Source organism: Calonectris borealis, chromosome 1 (genome assembly GCF_964195595.1).
Source record: "Calonectris borealis chromosome 1, bCalBor7.hap1.2, whole genome shotgun sequence".
In the NCBI taxonomy this organism is placed as follows: domain Eukaryota; kingdom Metazoa; phylum Chordata; class Aves; order Procellariiformes; family Procellariidae; genus Calonectris; species Calonectris borealis.
In genome coordinates this window covers 33,864,965-33,882,395 of record NC_134312.1, presented here as the reverse complement: position 1 = coordinate 33,882,395, position 17,431 = coordinate 33,864,965, and the positions used below count along the sequence as shown (strand labels likewise).

Below are 17,431 nucleotides of genomic sequence, written 5' to 3'. Positions count from 1 at the left end.
ACACAGTGTAGATGACTTCCATTGCTAGTGCTTAAACAAAGAAGTGTGGGAGTGCACATCTAGAGGAGGGGCAAGGCAAGAATACCTCTTTTGGAGTATCAGCAGTCCTAGATTGACTTAGATCAGTCGTGATGCCTCATGTTGACTCTTTCCTATCCACTGGATAGGATAATGCGTGCATAAATATGGTTTTGACTTCCTAGATAGGATTTTTCCTCTGGTAGCACTTGGTTGCCTGAGTATGGGGTCAGGATTCTGAGTGGAATTTTCAAAGGGATCAGACTCACTCAAAAACATATGTCTTAGTGATTTTTTTTTTTTTTGAGTGTGAAATGGTAGAAAAATATAGCCTTGTTCTTGCAGTTCATCTTTTCCAGTGGAAGTCTGATATTCTGGAAGATGTGTTTAGTTTAAAATGCAGCACAAATTCTTTCCTTATTAGTTCTGTGCTATTATTCTCATAATTGGTATGTTTGTTGTAGCTGAAACCATTTCTTTGTAAAATCTGAAAGCCTGTTAGTTGGAAAAGCCATTGGAGAAACAAATACAGAATATCTGCTCTAGCTATTAGAAGGAGTAGTAGGTAAGTAAAATGTGTGTGTGGAATAAAGCAGTAGCAATGAATTTTTTGCTTAAATCTAAAATCACATATTTTAAATGCCTCTTATCTAGAAATAGGGTTTATGGTACGTCAGGAGAAAAGAATTAATTTGCATGTTAGTGTTCACAAATAGTATGGCATCAAATTTATCATGTTTTGGTAATTGGGACTTCAATAATTTATATAATAAACATCAACATGAACCTTAGCATCAGTTCTTGCTGCTTTGTCCCTGCTTGTCTGTCCCTGTCATTTTGCCCAGAAGGTTGCACCTACTCAGGACTAACTGACAAGCTGTGGCGTATCTGTTTTCATGAGGCCCTTTCCAGGGAGGCACATAGTGTTCTCAGTACGCTCGATCTGCTGTCCTCTACAAATCACATGCCCTGGAGACACTGGATGTGAGAAGGCTGAACTGAACATATAAAGGATCCAACATGAAGATTACTTGCAAAGAATTTAAATGAAACTGAGGGGGAAAAAGTGTTTCTGCGAGTTAGATTTAAACAGTCTTGAAAGGAAAATACTATTTAGCTGGGTCTTTTTTTATTCTACAACAAAGGTGATGCAGAGGATCCAGCCACAGAGGGTTTACAATAACTGTAACTTTGGATGATACGTACATAATATATCAGGCAAGATTACAGATAGTCTGACATAGCCCGAAGCCTAACAGACTTTTAAACATAGAAAACTGGTTAACTGCTAGAAGGATCCCAAATTCAAGGAGATATTATAATTCCAGTACAATACCCTGGACACTAAGGTAGTCTTGCAGCAGACTTTAAAAGACTATTATTTGTAGGTTGCTTGAAAAAAAAAACTATTCTCACTTCTCTTCTCATGTATCTTGCTCTGCCACTCTCTCTAGAACCCTGAGTTTCAAGGTTGCCATGAACACTTAATCTCTTAAACCATATTATGTAGATTATCACTATTCTTTTATTGGTCAACATGCCTCACTGATATGGCAAAACAGCTAACAGGATGCAATGCACCTGCTCACTCTAGGTGCTTAATTGTCTGAAGTGAGGAAGTTGCCAAAAAGCCTGAAAATAATTTGATGAAATTCTTACGTGGTTTTTCCTCCTCATGGTCTCCTGAAATAAGGTACTTAAGCCATAAGAAACTATGAATTTGGTTAGAAGTGCAGTGAGAAAGAAGAGATTCTGTTTTGGGATTTCATAATTGAATGGATTATGGGGCAGGGAGTGGGGGAAAGGAGCTTAATTTTTTTTCTTTTTCTTTGTATATGTGCCAGTGCTTTTGTTAGTAATCAAGTTCCTTTGGTTCCCGTTACATAGTTACCCATGTGTGCCTGCTGTAGAGGAGGGGAGGGGAATCAAGAAGAAAAACACATTAATGAAACTGTCAACTTTGAATTCCTGGAACTCGTTTCAAAGTCTTTAAAAAGAATATCAGGTTAACACTGTTTCTAATCTATGAGCAAAATGCAATTTTAGAAGAAAAATATTATATAAATTACGTAAAGGACAGAGGGCAACAAATCAGTCTAGAATTTGGACAACGCTCAAATCCTGAATTTCTTGATGGCCTCTGCTCCCCTCTGCACAGTTCCCAGCTGGTCCTGCTTGGTTATACCTCGATTCTCCTTTGTTTCATTAACTCTGTATAGTGATTACCTATGATACATTGTTAATACACAAGGTAGTCTGTTATGAGATATTCTGGTGGGACAAGTCTCTGAAAGCAAACTTCTCTTTTCCTTACCTTCAAGCTTCCATCTCCAGGTTCCACAGAAGTTTCCTCTGTCTCACGTGCAAATTTACTTCCATTAATTTCAAAATATTATCATAAATAGTTTATTATTTCAATGAAAATTATTTTTATATCAGTTTTTGTAGTGGAAAATAAATCAGTTACTTCTCTTACTTTCAGATGGGCACCTTTAAGGCACATGATGGTGAATATTTTTTAGAACCTCTGATGAAAGCGGATGGAGGTGAACATGAAGATGAGCATAACAAACCACATCTTATATACAGGCATGAAGAACTTAAAAAAAAGTATCAGAAATCCCATAAACCTTGTGAAGTTTCAGGTATAGTCATACTTTAAATTTCAATGTGACTTTTTCAAATGTCAGATGTCTTTAAAAAAAAAAAAAAAGGCAAGATTTAATTTTTGTAAATAATATTTATCTCCAGATTGTTCCATTAGAACCTACACATTTATTTCAAGGAGGCTTGGCAGCCATTTCTCTTTTTTTTTGCCAGTGGCTAATTCAAATGTAGGAAAAAACGTGCATGCAAAAAAAAAAAAAAATTCATGATATTGCAAGAACTTCTCTGTGGGTTTACTTTTACACCTACGTTGTCCCATATGTAAACATTTAAAGAGTAGATCCACAGGAGTTGTTGTTGCTTATATTCACAAAAGATAATTAACTTATTGAAGGTCTGACAGATAATACAGGACATCTGTCTTCCTTAATAATGGACGTATCTAATGTTATGCATTAATGTAGATTTTTGTCCTTATGAGTATTTTAATAATTTATTCATACTACATATTCATAATATTTAGCTTTATTTTAACATAAAGGGAAGTGGAGTAATTTACAAGCATATTATTAGGATATGTGACAAGTGAATGCTTGTCCTTTCATAGCTTCACAGTATATAGGTTAATCATTAAGCAAAGTAACTTAAGAGCAAGAATGTATGCAGTGAAAGCGATGATGAAAGACAAAAAAGCTTTATTAATACCATGAAGCAGTGAGTAGAAAGCACTGTGCTTTAAACTAATATGTTTTTAGTGGGGCAGAAAACTTTCAGTAGTTGTTTTTCATAGTTATGCATGCATCTTCGTAGTCGGAAAATAGTATGATGTGAGAAGGGCACCTACAGCTACCATCAAAGTACAAAAACTAGACAAAAAAGCAGGATTAGAAAGGATTTATTTGAAATTGTAGGTGTCCATAGGCTCATTCTAAACACTGAGATACCATCTGCTTTGGGTTATAATGATGTAGAAGCCTTTGAAGATTCTGCCTGAGCAATGCACTTCTTAACCTTTACTATTATACTAGTGCCACTTTAAAAATATTTTTCATTGTGTTGGAAACATAATTTTTTTTTTTTTAAAGCCTAGTGACATAAATGCTTTTCTTTGGCTTTTGATAGAAGCATATGGGCTTCGTTTATTGGGCTTCAAAGAAAACACAAATGGGTGGAGATTCACAATAGGACAAAGCAGCTTATATTTGGTTCAGCTTGGCATTTAGAAACATCCTGTCTAATTAAAATTCTACACCTTTCATGAGATTGAAATCTGCATTTATGCATTTTGAATGTACTTGCACTTCAGGAATGTTGAAGCAAGGCTGAGTGCATAAATATGACTATCTGAAGAAAAGGAAAATAATAAAATTTCAACTTCATTTTCTTAAGAATATCTGTCCAGATGTTTGAAAATATAAATTGCAAAAATAATGGTGTAGCTTGGGTGGCTAGTGTTTTTAATTCTGAAAAATTCTTAAACCATATTTTATACTCAGTATGTTGAGAATTCTGCTTTTCCATAGATACTAAGGCCAGAAAGCAACCATTATGATCATCTTGCACTCAACAAATTATAGTGAAAGGTATTTCTTTTCTTTAGCTCTATTTCAGGAAGCTGATGCTATCGATTCATTGATTGTCATTGCAGAACAAGGAGTTAGTACTTTGTTTGAAAATCAAGCAAGTGTTGTTATTCCTGATTCTGTTTTTAATGATGAGTAATATGTACTGAACCAAAGTAGAGGTCTTTCGGTTTGTGTGGTTTGTTTTTCTTCTATGTTACGTATAAGAATTATATTAATAGAAGCTTCCTAGTGTGAGAAAAAGGCTCTAAGCATTAAGAATATGGTAATTTTCCCCCTTTTCATTTATTGGAACAACTACAAAAGATTGTGAGCCAGGGATAACTGTCATTTTTGGGGGAGCGAAGTTGCAGAAATGTTCATGGAGAAAAACCTTGTTTTGTTATATTTCTGTCCTTCTAAAGAAGAGATTTGCCTCCTTTAATGCTAGTCTTGCTTTCAAGGAGGAACAGAATATATCTAGCAATACTTGTGATCATGAGAGTTTCTCTTTCTCTAGTAAGTGAAACTTGACAAAGGATATGGAGACACGCATAGCATTCAGTGCATCTTTTTAGTTTGAAATTGGACCATGACAATTACTTCTAAAATTGTCTAACTAATCTTTTCTTACTTTGTACTGGTTTCATCTGAACTAACTTGCTAATGAAAAATTAATTGGAAACTCTGGTACAAGCCTTACTCAACTCAGGATAGGACATCTGTTGCATTTCCTCTATCCATAAATCCTGTTTCCTTAATACAGGGAAGCTCATCTGAGTTCACCATAATATGTTTTTGATAAATACGATAGCTATTACTTATCTACTTGTTGATTTCTGGTGTTTATAAACAAAATTAATTTGATTTGTTCTGGTATTGAATTTGTCTTGGCTGGTCCATAAATTTAGGGCTTCTTTAAACTCCCACTTTAAATATAGATGCTGTTTCCCATTTTGCCAGTACTCTGAAATCTCAGGTGCCTTCTGTGACCTAGTAAAGATAATTTGCATATGAAATTGCTTCTGGCAGTTCTCTTCAGTGCATCAAAGTCAGTCAGTCTGAACACATCTAATATACATAGGTAGTCATGAACAAGTTCCTTTTCAAAGCCAGTCCCAAATTCTCCCCTCGTTATTGTTAGTGCTAATAGTTTTTGCAACTGTTATAGCTATATTTTGTGACTGACTTTTAGACAATTAGTCAGCAAATTTTAAGATGCTTGCTGTGTCCCTCTACTGTTGTTTTCTGGCTGTATTGTGCCCCAACTTTAAAGAGGACAGACTATTGACCTGTCAAAAGTAGCTTAAAGTTTACGGATAAGGGCTCTTCCCTTAAAATATGGAATGCATAGATTTAAATCCTCTCAAGCTGAGGGTGACAGAGTTCTTGAGTCAGTGCTGTAGTCAGTAAGTCATTAGAATAAAAGGAGTAGGAGACGTATCCTTTGGCAGCTACTTTTTAAGAGGAAACCTAGCTTCCAGAAAGACATTGGAGGTTTGTTCTGAGGGGGCTGAAGTGTCTAGTTAGGTGCTTAAGTTCTGGAGAGCAGTGAGAATTCAGATATGCTTCTCAGTTAAGTATTTTTATGTGGGCTATTGCTAAGGTGACTCCCTGATCAATGCTTGGATTTTATGTATCAGGCATCAGAAGCCTCTGGTGGCTGGACTATACAGCATAATTGGAAGTATTACAGTACTTAGTTTAGAGAAATCTGAGTAGGTTCTACTTTTCCTTTAGAACCTGATCCTTCATAATAAATATTAACAATGCTGTCAAGGAAGTCACCAAAGGCTTTTGATGTGTACTTGCTTATGAAGTAAACTCATACTTATATAAATATAATGTTATATAAATGAAAAAGTCAATAGGGACTTGAATTCAGGATTCAGGCCTAGTCTTTGTTATAGTTTGTTTGGTATAGTACAGATTGGTTCTGTTGGTGTCAAAGGTCTGTGTGTAAAAATATGTATTTTGTTAAATTCACTTGCTTCCTTTGTTGTACTGCTTAAGCTGTAGTGCTTATCTCCTTCCAGCCTGCCTGTTTGGATTATACTGCATCCTAGGAACTGTATAATACTGCTATCTCTTAACTAATTTTTAACAATGAATCCACATATGGTAGAACTATATGATAATGTACTAGACGTCTAATTTGATGTTCCTATTACAGCCTTCCATGTTTAATATCTTTTTTTTAATTCTTGCACTGGTTCTCTTGGAAATAAGATCATAAATATAAGTTTGCTCTGTCTATTTTGGGCAGCCTTTTGCCCCTTTCTCTTTTTAAATTGAGAAACTGCATTCAACAGTAAATCTTTTTTTACTTTACAGAGAAAGAGTGGAAGAAGAGCACTTTACTACATCCAACCTTCAGTAGTTTAAATGAAGAGAGCAACGTTTTACAAAAGTCTCTCAGTTTAGAGTATGCTTTAAATAACCTATCTATAGAGGATGGTGGCAATCCACATTCCAGGAAAAAACGTTTTCTTTCCTATCCAAGATATGTAGAAGTGATGGTTACAGCTGACACCAAAATGGTTCGTCACCATGGGCAGAATTTACAGCACTACATACTAACACTGATGTCAATAGTAAGTAAACTTAAGTTCATAAGTATTAGCAATTTCAGTTATTTCTGTTCTGTTGTTTTCTCTTCTGCAACTTCCCTGTCTTCTGGTTTGGCTGAATTCTGTATTAAAAGAAAGAGATTCTATAAACATAACAAAAAAAATAGGGCCAAAACTTCAGATTATGGATCTTTTCAGTTTAATGCAGTAAGGTGTGTAGGTGAAATGGTGTGACCTATTTCCTGATTTGCCATTACATTAGAAGAATTAAGCTTCAGTGAGTTAAACATATGGATTAATTACAGCAGTCAGGGGTTGAAAGGCATTGTGAAAAAATGTTTGGTTATAGTAATCCTAGTTTTTCAAGTAATTTCAAATTAATATGGGTCAGATTTTGAGATGGCATCTTTTAATGGAGCTCTTTCTGTGGTGAATTCTTTCTTGAACCAAAAGTCACTTCTTGTATTGATTCAGGATCTAGAACAATAAGCTCTGTAAGATCAACAGGTTTACCATGACATCTATTGAACCATTTTTTAGGAAAAGGCGTGCTAAAATATTCTGCATAGTAAGTATTTCTAGATTTCTGTCCTTCCATCTATTCAAGAAGCTTAATTTACATGAAACTACATCTAACTTTGGGCTTGCAAATTAAGACACCTACATATAGGTATCTATGGAGATATCTGCTTTAAATAATAGAGAGCAGATAACTTGACCAGTTATAGACATCTACTTTTGGATGAACAGAATAGCTCTCTGGTTTCCACTGGGATCAATTAATTTGCTTCATAGAAGTGTCCAGTGCCATTTAAGATGCCATATGACATCTGACTTGGCCTCAGCTGCTGCTTCACAAAGGTGTGCAAGTCTCCTGTAGATCATGTGTTGTATGCCAGCTCTGTATATGTGTCTGATAACCTATAACATCTGAAGTGACACTAGATAATATGTAGTTAGGCAACTGAATTGAGTTCTGCTCACTCTAATGTCTAGATCTCCAGCTGATGGCAGTATAGGTGCTGTCACCTATTACACAGATGTAGGCACCTAAATTCAGAAGATGGAATTTTCTTTAATTGGTTTATAAGAAAAATAATGAAATTTTAAGGGAGATTAACATACTTTAATTTGATAAAGTCTTATGAATTTTTCTACTGGTAGTGGTGTGAAGGTCTGAAAGTTCATGTATTACAAAAAAAAAAATCAGTGTTGAAAGGTAGATTTTTTTTCTTTAACTTATAGTACAGACTCAGTTTGGAATTCTTTTAGAAAAAACTGATCCCCAAAATGCCATTTTTTATGAAGTAACTTTTTTAATACAGAGATGTACTAAGAACCAAAATAAAGAGGTCAAAACATTATTTTAAAATGGAAGCTGTTTTGTAAAAAGCTTTATAATAAGATGAAATGGAACATTTATTGTATAATTTTTGTGAGGAGCTGATGTGATTATAGCTAATGTAACTCCTGATGTTCTTTAAGAACACACATTGTTCCTGCATCTGTAGATGTTGTACATTCAACCACTATTCCTTACAGTGCAAGGTTTCTTGTGTCTTTATTTACATAATTGGACTTCTACTAAGTAAATAGGATATGCATTGTACAATTGCTGCTAAAGAGAGTCTATATGAACTGTTTCTAAGATCTAGCATTTAACATATACATGTATGAGTGAAAGAATACCAGTTCTTTGCTAAAAAACTTGTGATTTCATTCTTGCGCTTACCTATCTATTCTGTAAAACTAGAGCTTAGGGCAGTTATTGCTGGCTTTGAGGTAATGGCATACAATAAAACACTACATCTTTAATGTGAATTTAGTGTCTTTGAATACCATAGTAGATTGTAAGATGTATGGCTGGCATCTTCTGGCAGCTCTTATTCCACATGTACATCTACTACTTCTGAAGGTTATCTTGAAACAAAAGTTTGTTAAGACGTTATTTCTAGAAATGCTTAGCTTTTCTTTTTTTTAAAAAGTTTGGATTTATAAAATCAGATCTTACTTCTGAAAGGTTTTTCTTCACAGTCCAGTTAATTTCCTCCCCACCCCCTAAGAGTACATACCCCAACTGATATCCCTTCTCCTTGAAGCATTTTGGCAATGTCATAGAATCACAGGATAATTTAAGTTGTAAGGGACCTTTGGAAGTCATCTGGTCCAACCTTCTACTTGCATATATATTGCTTTGTCAAACAAATCAAATAATGCATATGAAGATACAGTCTTCAGTCTCTTTTCTCTTCCTTCTCCTTCCCCATAATAGGTATTTTTCAGTAAGCTAGTAATAAATGTGAAGAATAAGAAAAGAAATTACTACCACTCTTTGCTATGTAATCTGTATTAGAATTCATCAGTATGCAGGTGGGTCATTTCTTAACCCACAGTCCATTAGTGTTTGAAATAGAACCATTATTAGTCTTATTTCATTACCCATAAAGGGAAGAAATGAAACTATTAAATTTTATCCTTTCTGCCATTGTACAGATAGCTTTGATTATTAAGCTTAACTGGTACTTGTGTCTGCTCAAGCAACTTTTCCTGTTATGGGAAATTATCAGGTTGCTGGCATTTTAAATGAATCAAGCATTATACTCTACTCTTTTATAAGCACTCTGAAACTTTTAAGGATATTCAGTTTTGGCTTGGATTTTAAAGAAACCTAAAAAGTTTAAGCATATAAATCCCATTAAATTTTAATGAAACTTAGACATCTAGCTCCCAGAAAAAACTTTGAAATCCTGGCCCATTTTTCTTTTCTTACTCTTTTTTTTTTTTCTTTTAGCATCAACAAAGCCACCAAAGTAAACTTACTGCAGTAGGATACTGTTTTATGAGTGGAAAATAAGAACTGAAATATACTGCTAAACATTTTTAGGGTTTTAAGTGTCTTGTCATTCATCCAATTCAACCTGAACAGGCTTAACTCTCAGCATGCAAGTAATCCCATTGAACTGGAACTGGAATGCATTTTCTCATTTCTTTAAAATTGCATAAATCTTGGAAAGATGAGTATTCACAGTATTTACACTATGTCTTGGAAGTACTTACTAGTTCTGATTGAAATATGTATTTAAAAGTGCAAGGAATACCTTTGCCATAGGACTTTATCAAAACTTTTGTATTGAAATACAATAAAGAGTGGCATTATTTAATATGAAGTGATAAATAAAATGATAAAGAAATATGTGATTGCTTAACTCACAATATTCTTTCTTGTTCCTCCAAGCATTGCATCAGCAGAGCAGGCAGGTACTGCCTTAATAGATGTAGTAGCTGGAGGACTCTATCTTAGAGTTGTGACAGTTTGAAGTCCCTAACATGAAGGCTTGATCTTAGCAACTGAAATAATTCATTAAGACATGGGAATTTACTGCAAAAGCACCAAAACCTCATCATACCTGGTTCCATGATACATTTTGAGGTACTGTCCTCATTTTCTGAATCAGGTACCTGATTATTGACATCTTTTTAAGAAATGTACTGCTTACATAGATTGGTAGTAAAAAACTTCATCTGTTCTTAGTCTGCTTGCAGCAAGAACTTTGTAATCTTGCCTTTCTGAAAAGAAAACTTGACATGTAAAACCACCTGTGGTAGGGCTATGCTGGCCAGCTCAGATCGTCAGCTTGGCTGACTGCCTAGTATGTGAGTGCTAGAGTTGGACCATGGGAGGGGGGCAGCCTTGCATTGACGCGGCATCAATTTTGATCACTTGCAGTGAGACTGTGGAATCATAAAATAGCATTATATAACGGTAAAATAGTACCATTGTAAAATTGTATTAAAAGCTGGTATTTTTAATTTTCATCAAGTCAGGTTCCTAACTTGGACTGCACATAAATGGCTTTGACTCTCCATTGTTTTGTTCTTTGTGTAGTCTTTCAGACCTGTGCAAATCAAACTGCCATTGAAGTACCTTGAAATAGTTACTGTCGTTTTAGTAATATTTTGTGGCTACCGTAATTTACCGAAATGTAAAATGTAAGGCAGTAAGTAACAGGACTTAACAGCAAACATTTTTTCCACTTGTAGTCTTGTTTATACTACTTTTTTTTTTTTTTTGCTATTCTGACAGCTGATCATCAGCACTGATTGTGAAATATTTTCTATGTGGAAAGATCCCATGTACCAGTGTGCTGCCCCTATCATTAAAAAACAGCCAAATGATTTTGTCCTAATATCTATGGGATGAATTTAAAGCATGTTTTTTATACTTTCTTTGTAGTTCATACCATACAACTGTTAACAGTTCATCTTTCCATAACACTCTAGGAAATCATAGATGCATACTAGCATTTAAGAATATTTGACATTACTGATTCTGCCCTATAGTCATCATTTAAGATAGGCAGTAGACTTGAATAATTTGTAGGTTAATCATTTAATTTGTATGACTAGCATCTGAAAGGCAATAAATATTTTTAAATTCAAAATTTAGTGATGAGTATATTGCTCCTTGCATCTACTACTTAGACTACTAAGCTTCTATTTTACCCCCTTTTCACTCAGATCAGTGTATTACTACTAATGCTGCAGGAATGTTCAGTGCTTTTTATCTCTTATTCAGTGAAATCTTAGGGAGGCAGCACAAAGGCATTTGTTTCTTAAGCTCTATACCTTATCATGTTTCTTCTTCTGTATATATAAAACCACATGATCTTGTGCACTTTGACGTGGTTAAAATGAAAATGGGTATTCGATTATACACCAATGAATACACATAGCTGGAAACAATTATTTTCAAAATATCATTCATACAAAATTCTCTGAGCTAGACTTGTTGCTTATCTTGACATATGGATATCTATATGTGTATAAAAAACAGCCTACTTTTTTTTTTTAAATTTTAAATGTCCTTCTATTCCAGCTTCAGGGTGCCTGTATATTAAATGTCATAATGCCTCATACCTCACTACATCTTGAGATCCACCAGCTAATCATCAGAGGTATTAGAGCCAGCAGTGTGCCCAGATGGCCAACGTGGCCAATAGCATCCTGGCTTGTATCAGAAATAGTGTGGCCAGCAGGACTAGGGAAGTGATTGGCCCCCTGTACTCAGTGCTGGTGAGGCCGCACCTCAAATACTGTGTTCAGTTTTGGGCCCCTCACTACAAGAAGGACATGGAGGTGCTGGAGCGTGTCCAAAGAAGGGCAACAAAGCTGGTGAAGGGTCTAGAGCACAAGTCTTATGAGGAGCAACTGAGGGAACTGGGGTTGTGTAGCCTGGAGGAAGGAAGGCTGAGGGGAGACCTTATCACGCTCTACAACTACCTGAAAGGAGGTTGTAGTGAGGTGGGTTGGTCTCTTCTCCCAAGTAACAAGCGATAGGACGAGAGGAAATGGCCTCAAGTTGCGCCAAGGGAGGTTTAGATTGGATATTAGGAAAAATTTCTTCTCCGAAAGGGTTGTCAAGCATTGGAACAGGCTGCCCAGGGAAGCGGCTGAGTCACCATCCCTGGAGGTATTTAAAAGACGTGTAGATGTGGTGCTTAGGGACATGGTTTAGTGGTGGACTTGGCAGTGTGAGGTTTACGGTTGGACTCGATGATCTTAGAGGTCTTTTCCAACCTAAATGATTCTATGATTCTATGAAATTTTGCAGTATGTAGGCAGGCACATACTTGCCCATCTTTACACTTCACTGCAGTTCGTCCTATTTACTACTATTTTACCTAGGTGGTGGTGGTTGTTGTTGTTAATTAGATATTTAATGATTAGACTAGTACTTGTCTCTATGACTTTCTCCTCAGTAGTACAGGTTTCAAGGTCTGTCCCTATGGTGAAGTCTCGGTACTGTTTAATTATGATAAAGGCCTTGGGACTTGTCTCGTGTGTAAGAAGGAGACATTTTGCCAAGCAACACTCATATATCTTTCTCTGAGTAGCTTCTAATGGCTAGAGAAACCTGGCTATGTTTGTGCCTTGTGAAATGATCTTTTCAGGTAGTTTCTTTCAGATACTGAAAGGAAGGATGCTTTGGCATCTGAGCTGTACATGATGGCATTTATCCGATTATAGCCTTGGTGCATATTTTCATCAAAAGGCTGTAGATGATGATGACTAAGTCACCATTTACTGAGTTATTGCAATATTAAAGGGATATCTTTGCAACCATCTCAGTCCCGAGTTAGAGATGAGACAGAGCACAGGCGTTCCTGGCAGGATGACTCAGCCTTTAAAAGGGACGTATTCTTTCTTTTTGCCTCTGCTACAGCGCAATAGGGAGTCATCTGGAACCTCTACTTGGTTAACTCAGGGAATGGTAGATTGAAGAGGACTTGGATGAGGGGACAGGAGATAACCTAAAACTCATAGGGGAAAAAAATGGTAACTCTGAGGTGTATAGGTATACTTCTGCAAGTTTGCATGAGAAGTCTCTGTTGGCATTAGGTTCCACTGGTGAAAGCACAGATTTGTGCAGAAATATGGATGGAACAGAATAGGAGTAACACCAGCAGAAATAACACAGCTCTTTCTCATTCTCTTAGTGAAGCAATAAATGCTGTGATGACTTTTTTATCTCATGACTTCAGACAATTCTGGGGTCTTACAAAATATATGACAGAATCAGGATATGACAATAGAAGAGGTGAAGGAGAAATCTCCCAGATCCTGGATATCTTACATCCTTTCAACACTACAGTGATAAATAAGAGATTGTTGGAGCCTGCAAAAGACATGTGAGCTAAGAAGTGATATCGTGTTTCTTTCAAGGGATATGAATGTTTGTATTCTCCTGGTACCATGGTTGTGTGTAACAGACAAGAGGAAAGACAAAGAGGTCTTGTCATACAACATTTAGGAAAAAAGAGCTGAAGAAGTCCAATTCGATTTGGATATATCATTTACTTCTCTTCTAGCCTCCAGATTTACTTGCTTGTTTACTAGCCCTTTTCTGAATAGGGTATTTTGCCACAATTCATAGTCCCAATTTAATGGACAGTTACAACAAGGATATCAAGAGAAACTAAACTTTGTTGTGACCAAGTTGGTTCGAGTCACCTGGCAGCGACAGCTGTGGTGATGACAAGGTCTGACTTAATCTTTGAGAATTTCATGAAAATGAAAGCTGTGATCCTTCCACTGAAGGGTAACTAGCTTCATTTATATATTTTTTTTTTTCCTTTCTTTGTTGCTGAACTGTTCTGTGCTGTGGATGCTGGTTTTAAGAGTCTGAAAAATCTCCTGAAACTAATTTCCCTTTGTCTTGGCTATTACCTCCTACTTCTGTGAAGCCTGGATTTAGATCACTGTAAAGCAAGTAGATCTGGAAATTGTAAAGAAATGGTGTATTCTATCAAATTCCTATCCCATTTCATCATCCTTTTTCATGAATGCTTCCAATAAGAGAGCATTGGGAGAGGTATCCTTAGAATATGGGAGCAGGGAGTACTTATCCCTTTATTTTTTTCACTAAAAATAAGAATCTCATATTCCAGATCTTTGATGCTTCCCTGCATTGATCTGTCATTTCAAGTTGCAGTTGATGATTTTAGCCTGTACAGTTCCCTAGGTGAATCTTCAAGTTTGGTTTGTGGTTTTCAACTCTCAGGACTTTTATCTTCACACATGTGTTCAGATGCCTGCAGAATATACCTTACTTCACTGGTAAGGGCATCTCATTATCAGCACAGAGTCTTGCTCTTTGATCTTTTGAAAGCGGTGGTAATAACTAAATGTTTGGAGGTTATGAAAGTGCCCATGAGACAAAGGATCCATACTTTGATTCAAACATAGGGTTAATGAGAGTAGTGTTACTTTTACGTTTAGCAGGAGCTTACCTGTCTCCAGTATGAGAGAAAGTATCCTTCAGATTCTGGCAAGAACTGCTGGCCTCAGGCATCTAAGTGACATGATTTCAGGCCTCAGCTGTTCTCCAGACAGAGATAGCTAGTAGATAATTCAGATGGTGCATGGATATGGTGTTGAATGTCCTGCCAGATTCTCTTCAGGTGTGCAATTCTTCTCTCTCCTCATACACTTACTCGATCTAATGCATCTCCTCTGAGGTATGAGTAACTTCTATTGGGTTTTGAAGAAATACTTTTGCTAAAATATTTTAAATGGACATTGTGTCAACAACCAGGAAGGAGGACACCTGACTCTGGGTTTTGTGTTGGTTTCTTTGCCTTCTCTATGTTTTCAGATTTTGTTAGCAGATAACCTCAACAGACAGCACTTGCACAACAGTAACAGATTTTTTTCAAGGGACTATTAATGTACACGAGGGAAGATCCATCCACTGCAGTAGTAGCATTTCTTGTTCTTGTTTATGGTTAAGTTTTAATCCCAAGAAGACTTCAGCTTGGACTCCTTGCCCAGATCATTCTGATCACCCAGAAATTAGTATTCCTCTCACATACAGGAGGTAGAGGAGGTCTTTAAGAAACCGAGGGGTAATGTTGCACTGAAGGTTGATAGTTGCAGTTTAGGCACTCATGGTATTATTTGGTGTTAGCTGAACCTCGTTAACCTCGTTAACCTCCCCATCCAATTCTCAATCCTTTTGCCTATTCTACCTGATATATACTGCCGTAGAACTGGACAAATCCTGTACTGGTTTTTGTCCACTGTGTCAAGTGTCACTACCTCAGGTGACCTGCATGCCCTTTACTTGACAGCCAGTGAAATGCAGCTGTTCCCTGAATTTCAGAGCTTTCTGTTCCAAAACAAGATATTAACTAGACTGATTTACAAGTTAATAGAAAGATGTTTCTGATTAATCTAGTGGCCTTCTATGACGGAGTGACTGCATCAGTGGATAAGGGAAGAGCTACGGATGTCATCTACCTGAACTTCTGTAAGGCCTTTGATACGGTCCCCCACAACAGTTAAATTGGAGAGATACAGGTTTGATGGGTGGACTGTTAGATGGATAAGGAATTGGCTGGATGGCCATGTCCAACAAGTTATAGTCAATGGCTCAATGTCCAAGTAGAAACCAGTAACGAGTGGTGTCCCTCAAGGGTCCGTGTTGGGACCAATACTATTTAATATCTTCATCAATGACATAGTGGGATTGAAGGCACCCTCAGCAAGTTTCCAGATGACACCAAGCTGAGTGCTTCAGTTGATTTGCTTGAGGGAAGGGATGCCACTCAGCGCAACCTTGACAGGCTTGAGGAGTGGGCCCGTGTGAACCTCACGAAGATCAACAGGGCCAAGTGCAAGGTCTTGCAGCTGGGTCGGGGCAATCCCCAATACTGATACAGACTGAGAGATGAATGGATTGAGAGCAGCCCTGTGGAAAAGGACTTGGGGATACTGGTGGATGAAAAATTGGACATGGTATCCTGGCTGCATAAAAAGAAGCATAGCTAGCTGGTTGAGGGAGGTGATTCTCCCCTTCTACTCCACTCTCATGAGACCCCACCTGGAGTACTACGTCCAGCTCTGGGGCCCCCACTACAAGAAAGACATGGACCTGTTGGAGCGGGTCCAGAGGAGGGCCACAAAAATGATCAGAGGGATGGAATACCTCTCCTATGAGGACAGGCTGAGAGAGTTGGGATTGTTCAGCCTGGAGAAGAGAAGGTTCCAGGGAGTCCTTATTGCAGCCTTTCAATATATAAAGAGGACTCATAAGATTGAGAGAAACTTTCTACTACAACTGTAGTTGACAGGACAAGGGGTAACAGTTTTAAACTGGAAGAGGGTAAGATTAGATTGGATATAAGAAAGAATTTTTTTATGATGAGGGTGGTGATACACTGGAACAGGTTGTCCAGAGAAGTTGTGGATATGCCCCATCCTTGGAAGAGTTGAAGGTCACGTTGCACGGGGCTTTGAGCAACCTGATCTAGTGAAAGATGTCTGTCCTGGTTTCGGCTGGGATAGGGTTAAATTTCTTCCTAGTGCTGTGTTTTGGATTTAGTATGAGGAGAATGTTGATAACACACTGATGTTTTCAGTTGTTGCTAAGTGGCCTCCTAGTCCAAGGACAGCTCCCGTGCCTACTGACTGAGCTAGGTACACAAGATGGGAGGGAACATAATCAGGACAGCCAGCCCAGCTGGCTAATGGGGTATTCCATACCATGTGACGTCATGCTCAGTATATGAAGGGTAGGCGTGATCCAGGAAGTACGGATCGCTACTTGGTTATCGGTCAGCGCGGGTGGTGAGCAATTGCATTGTGCATCACTCATTTTGTATATTTTATCATTATCATTTTCATTATTATTTTCCCTTCTTTTTCCCTGTTCTATTAAACTGTCTTTATCTCAACCCACGAGTTTTTCTCACTCTTACCCTTCCGATTCTCTCCCCGTCCCGCTGGGGGTGGGGGGAGTGAGTGAGCGGCTGCGTGGTATTTGGCTGCCTGCCAGGTTAAACCACGACAGTCCTTTTTGGCGCCCAACGTGGGGCTCGAAGGGTTGAGATAACGACACATCTGACCCGAACGGGTTAAAACAAATTTGTTATAAGCATTCATTATATCAGTTTAGTACTCGATGTTCACAATGTTGATTTATTTGCTCTCAGAGTTTTTGGATCTGTTCTTGCAGTTGTGGTATGTAGCACCTTACTGGCTGTCTATACTGCTGATTATCAGTTTGTATGTGGGGTTGGTCATCTCTGGGAAATGGATTAAGGTCATTGCTTTGCTATACTGTGTGACCTGGCTTTATGTTATGATAAAATTATTGGTCACGAGCCTGTACTC

At 37.3% G+C, this 17,431-nt stretch overlaps 1 protein-coding gene across 1 annotated transcript in view; it reads left to right on the top strand.

Annotated features, from left to right (window-relative positions):
• ADAMTS20 (ADAM metallopeptidase with thrombospondin type 1 motif 20) overlaps window positions 1–17,431 on the top strand; it is a 106,720-nt gene that overhangs the window by 13,787 nt on the left and 75,502 nt on the right. Inside the window, exons 3-4 of the mRNA XM_075148138.1 lie at window positions 2,501–2,663; window positions 6,522–6,781. Of these exons, the coding sequence (XP_075004239.1) occupies window positions 2,501–2,663; window positions 6,522–6,781 (423 nt within the window). The remainder of the gene's footprint in view (window positions 1–2,500; window positions 2,664–6,521; window positions 6,782–17,431) is intronic.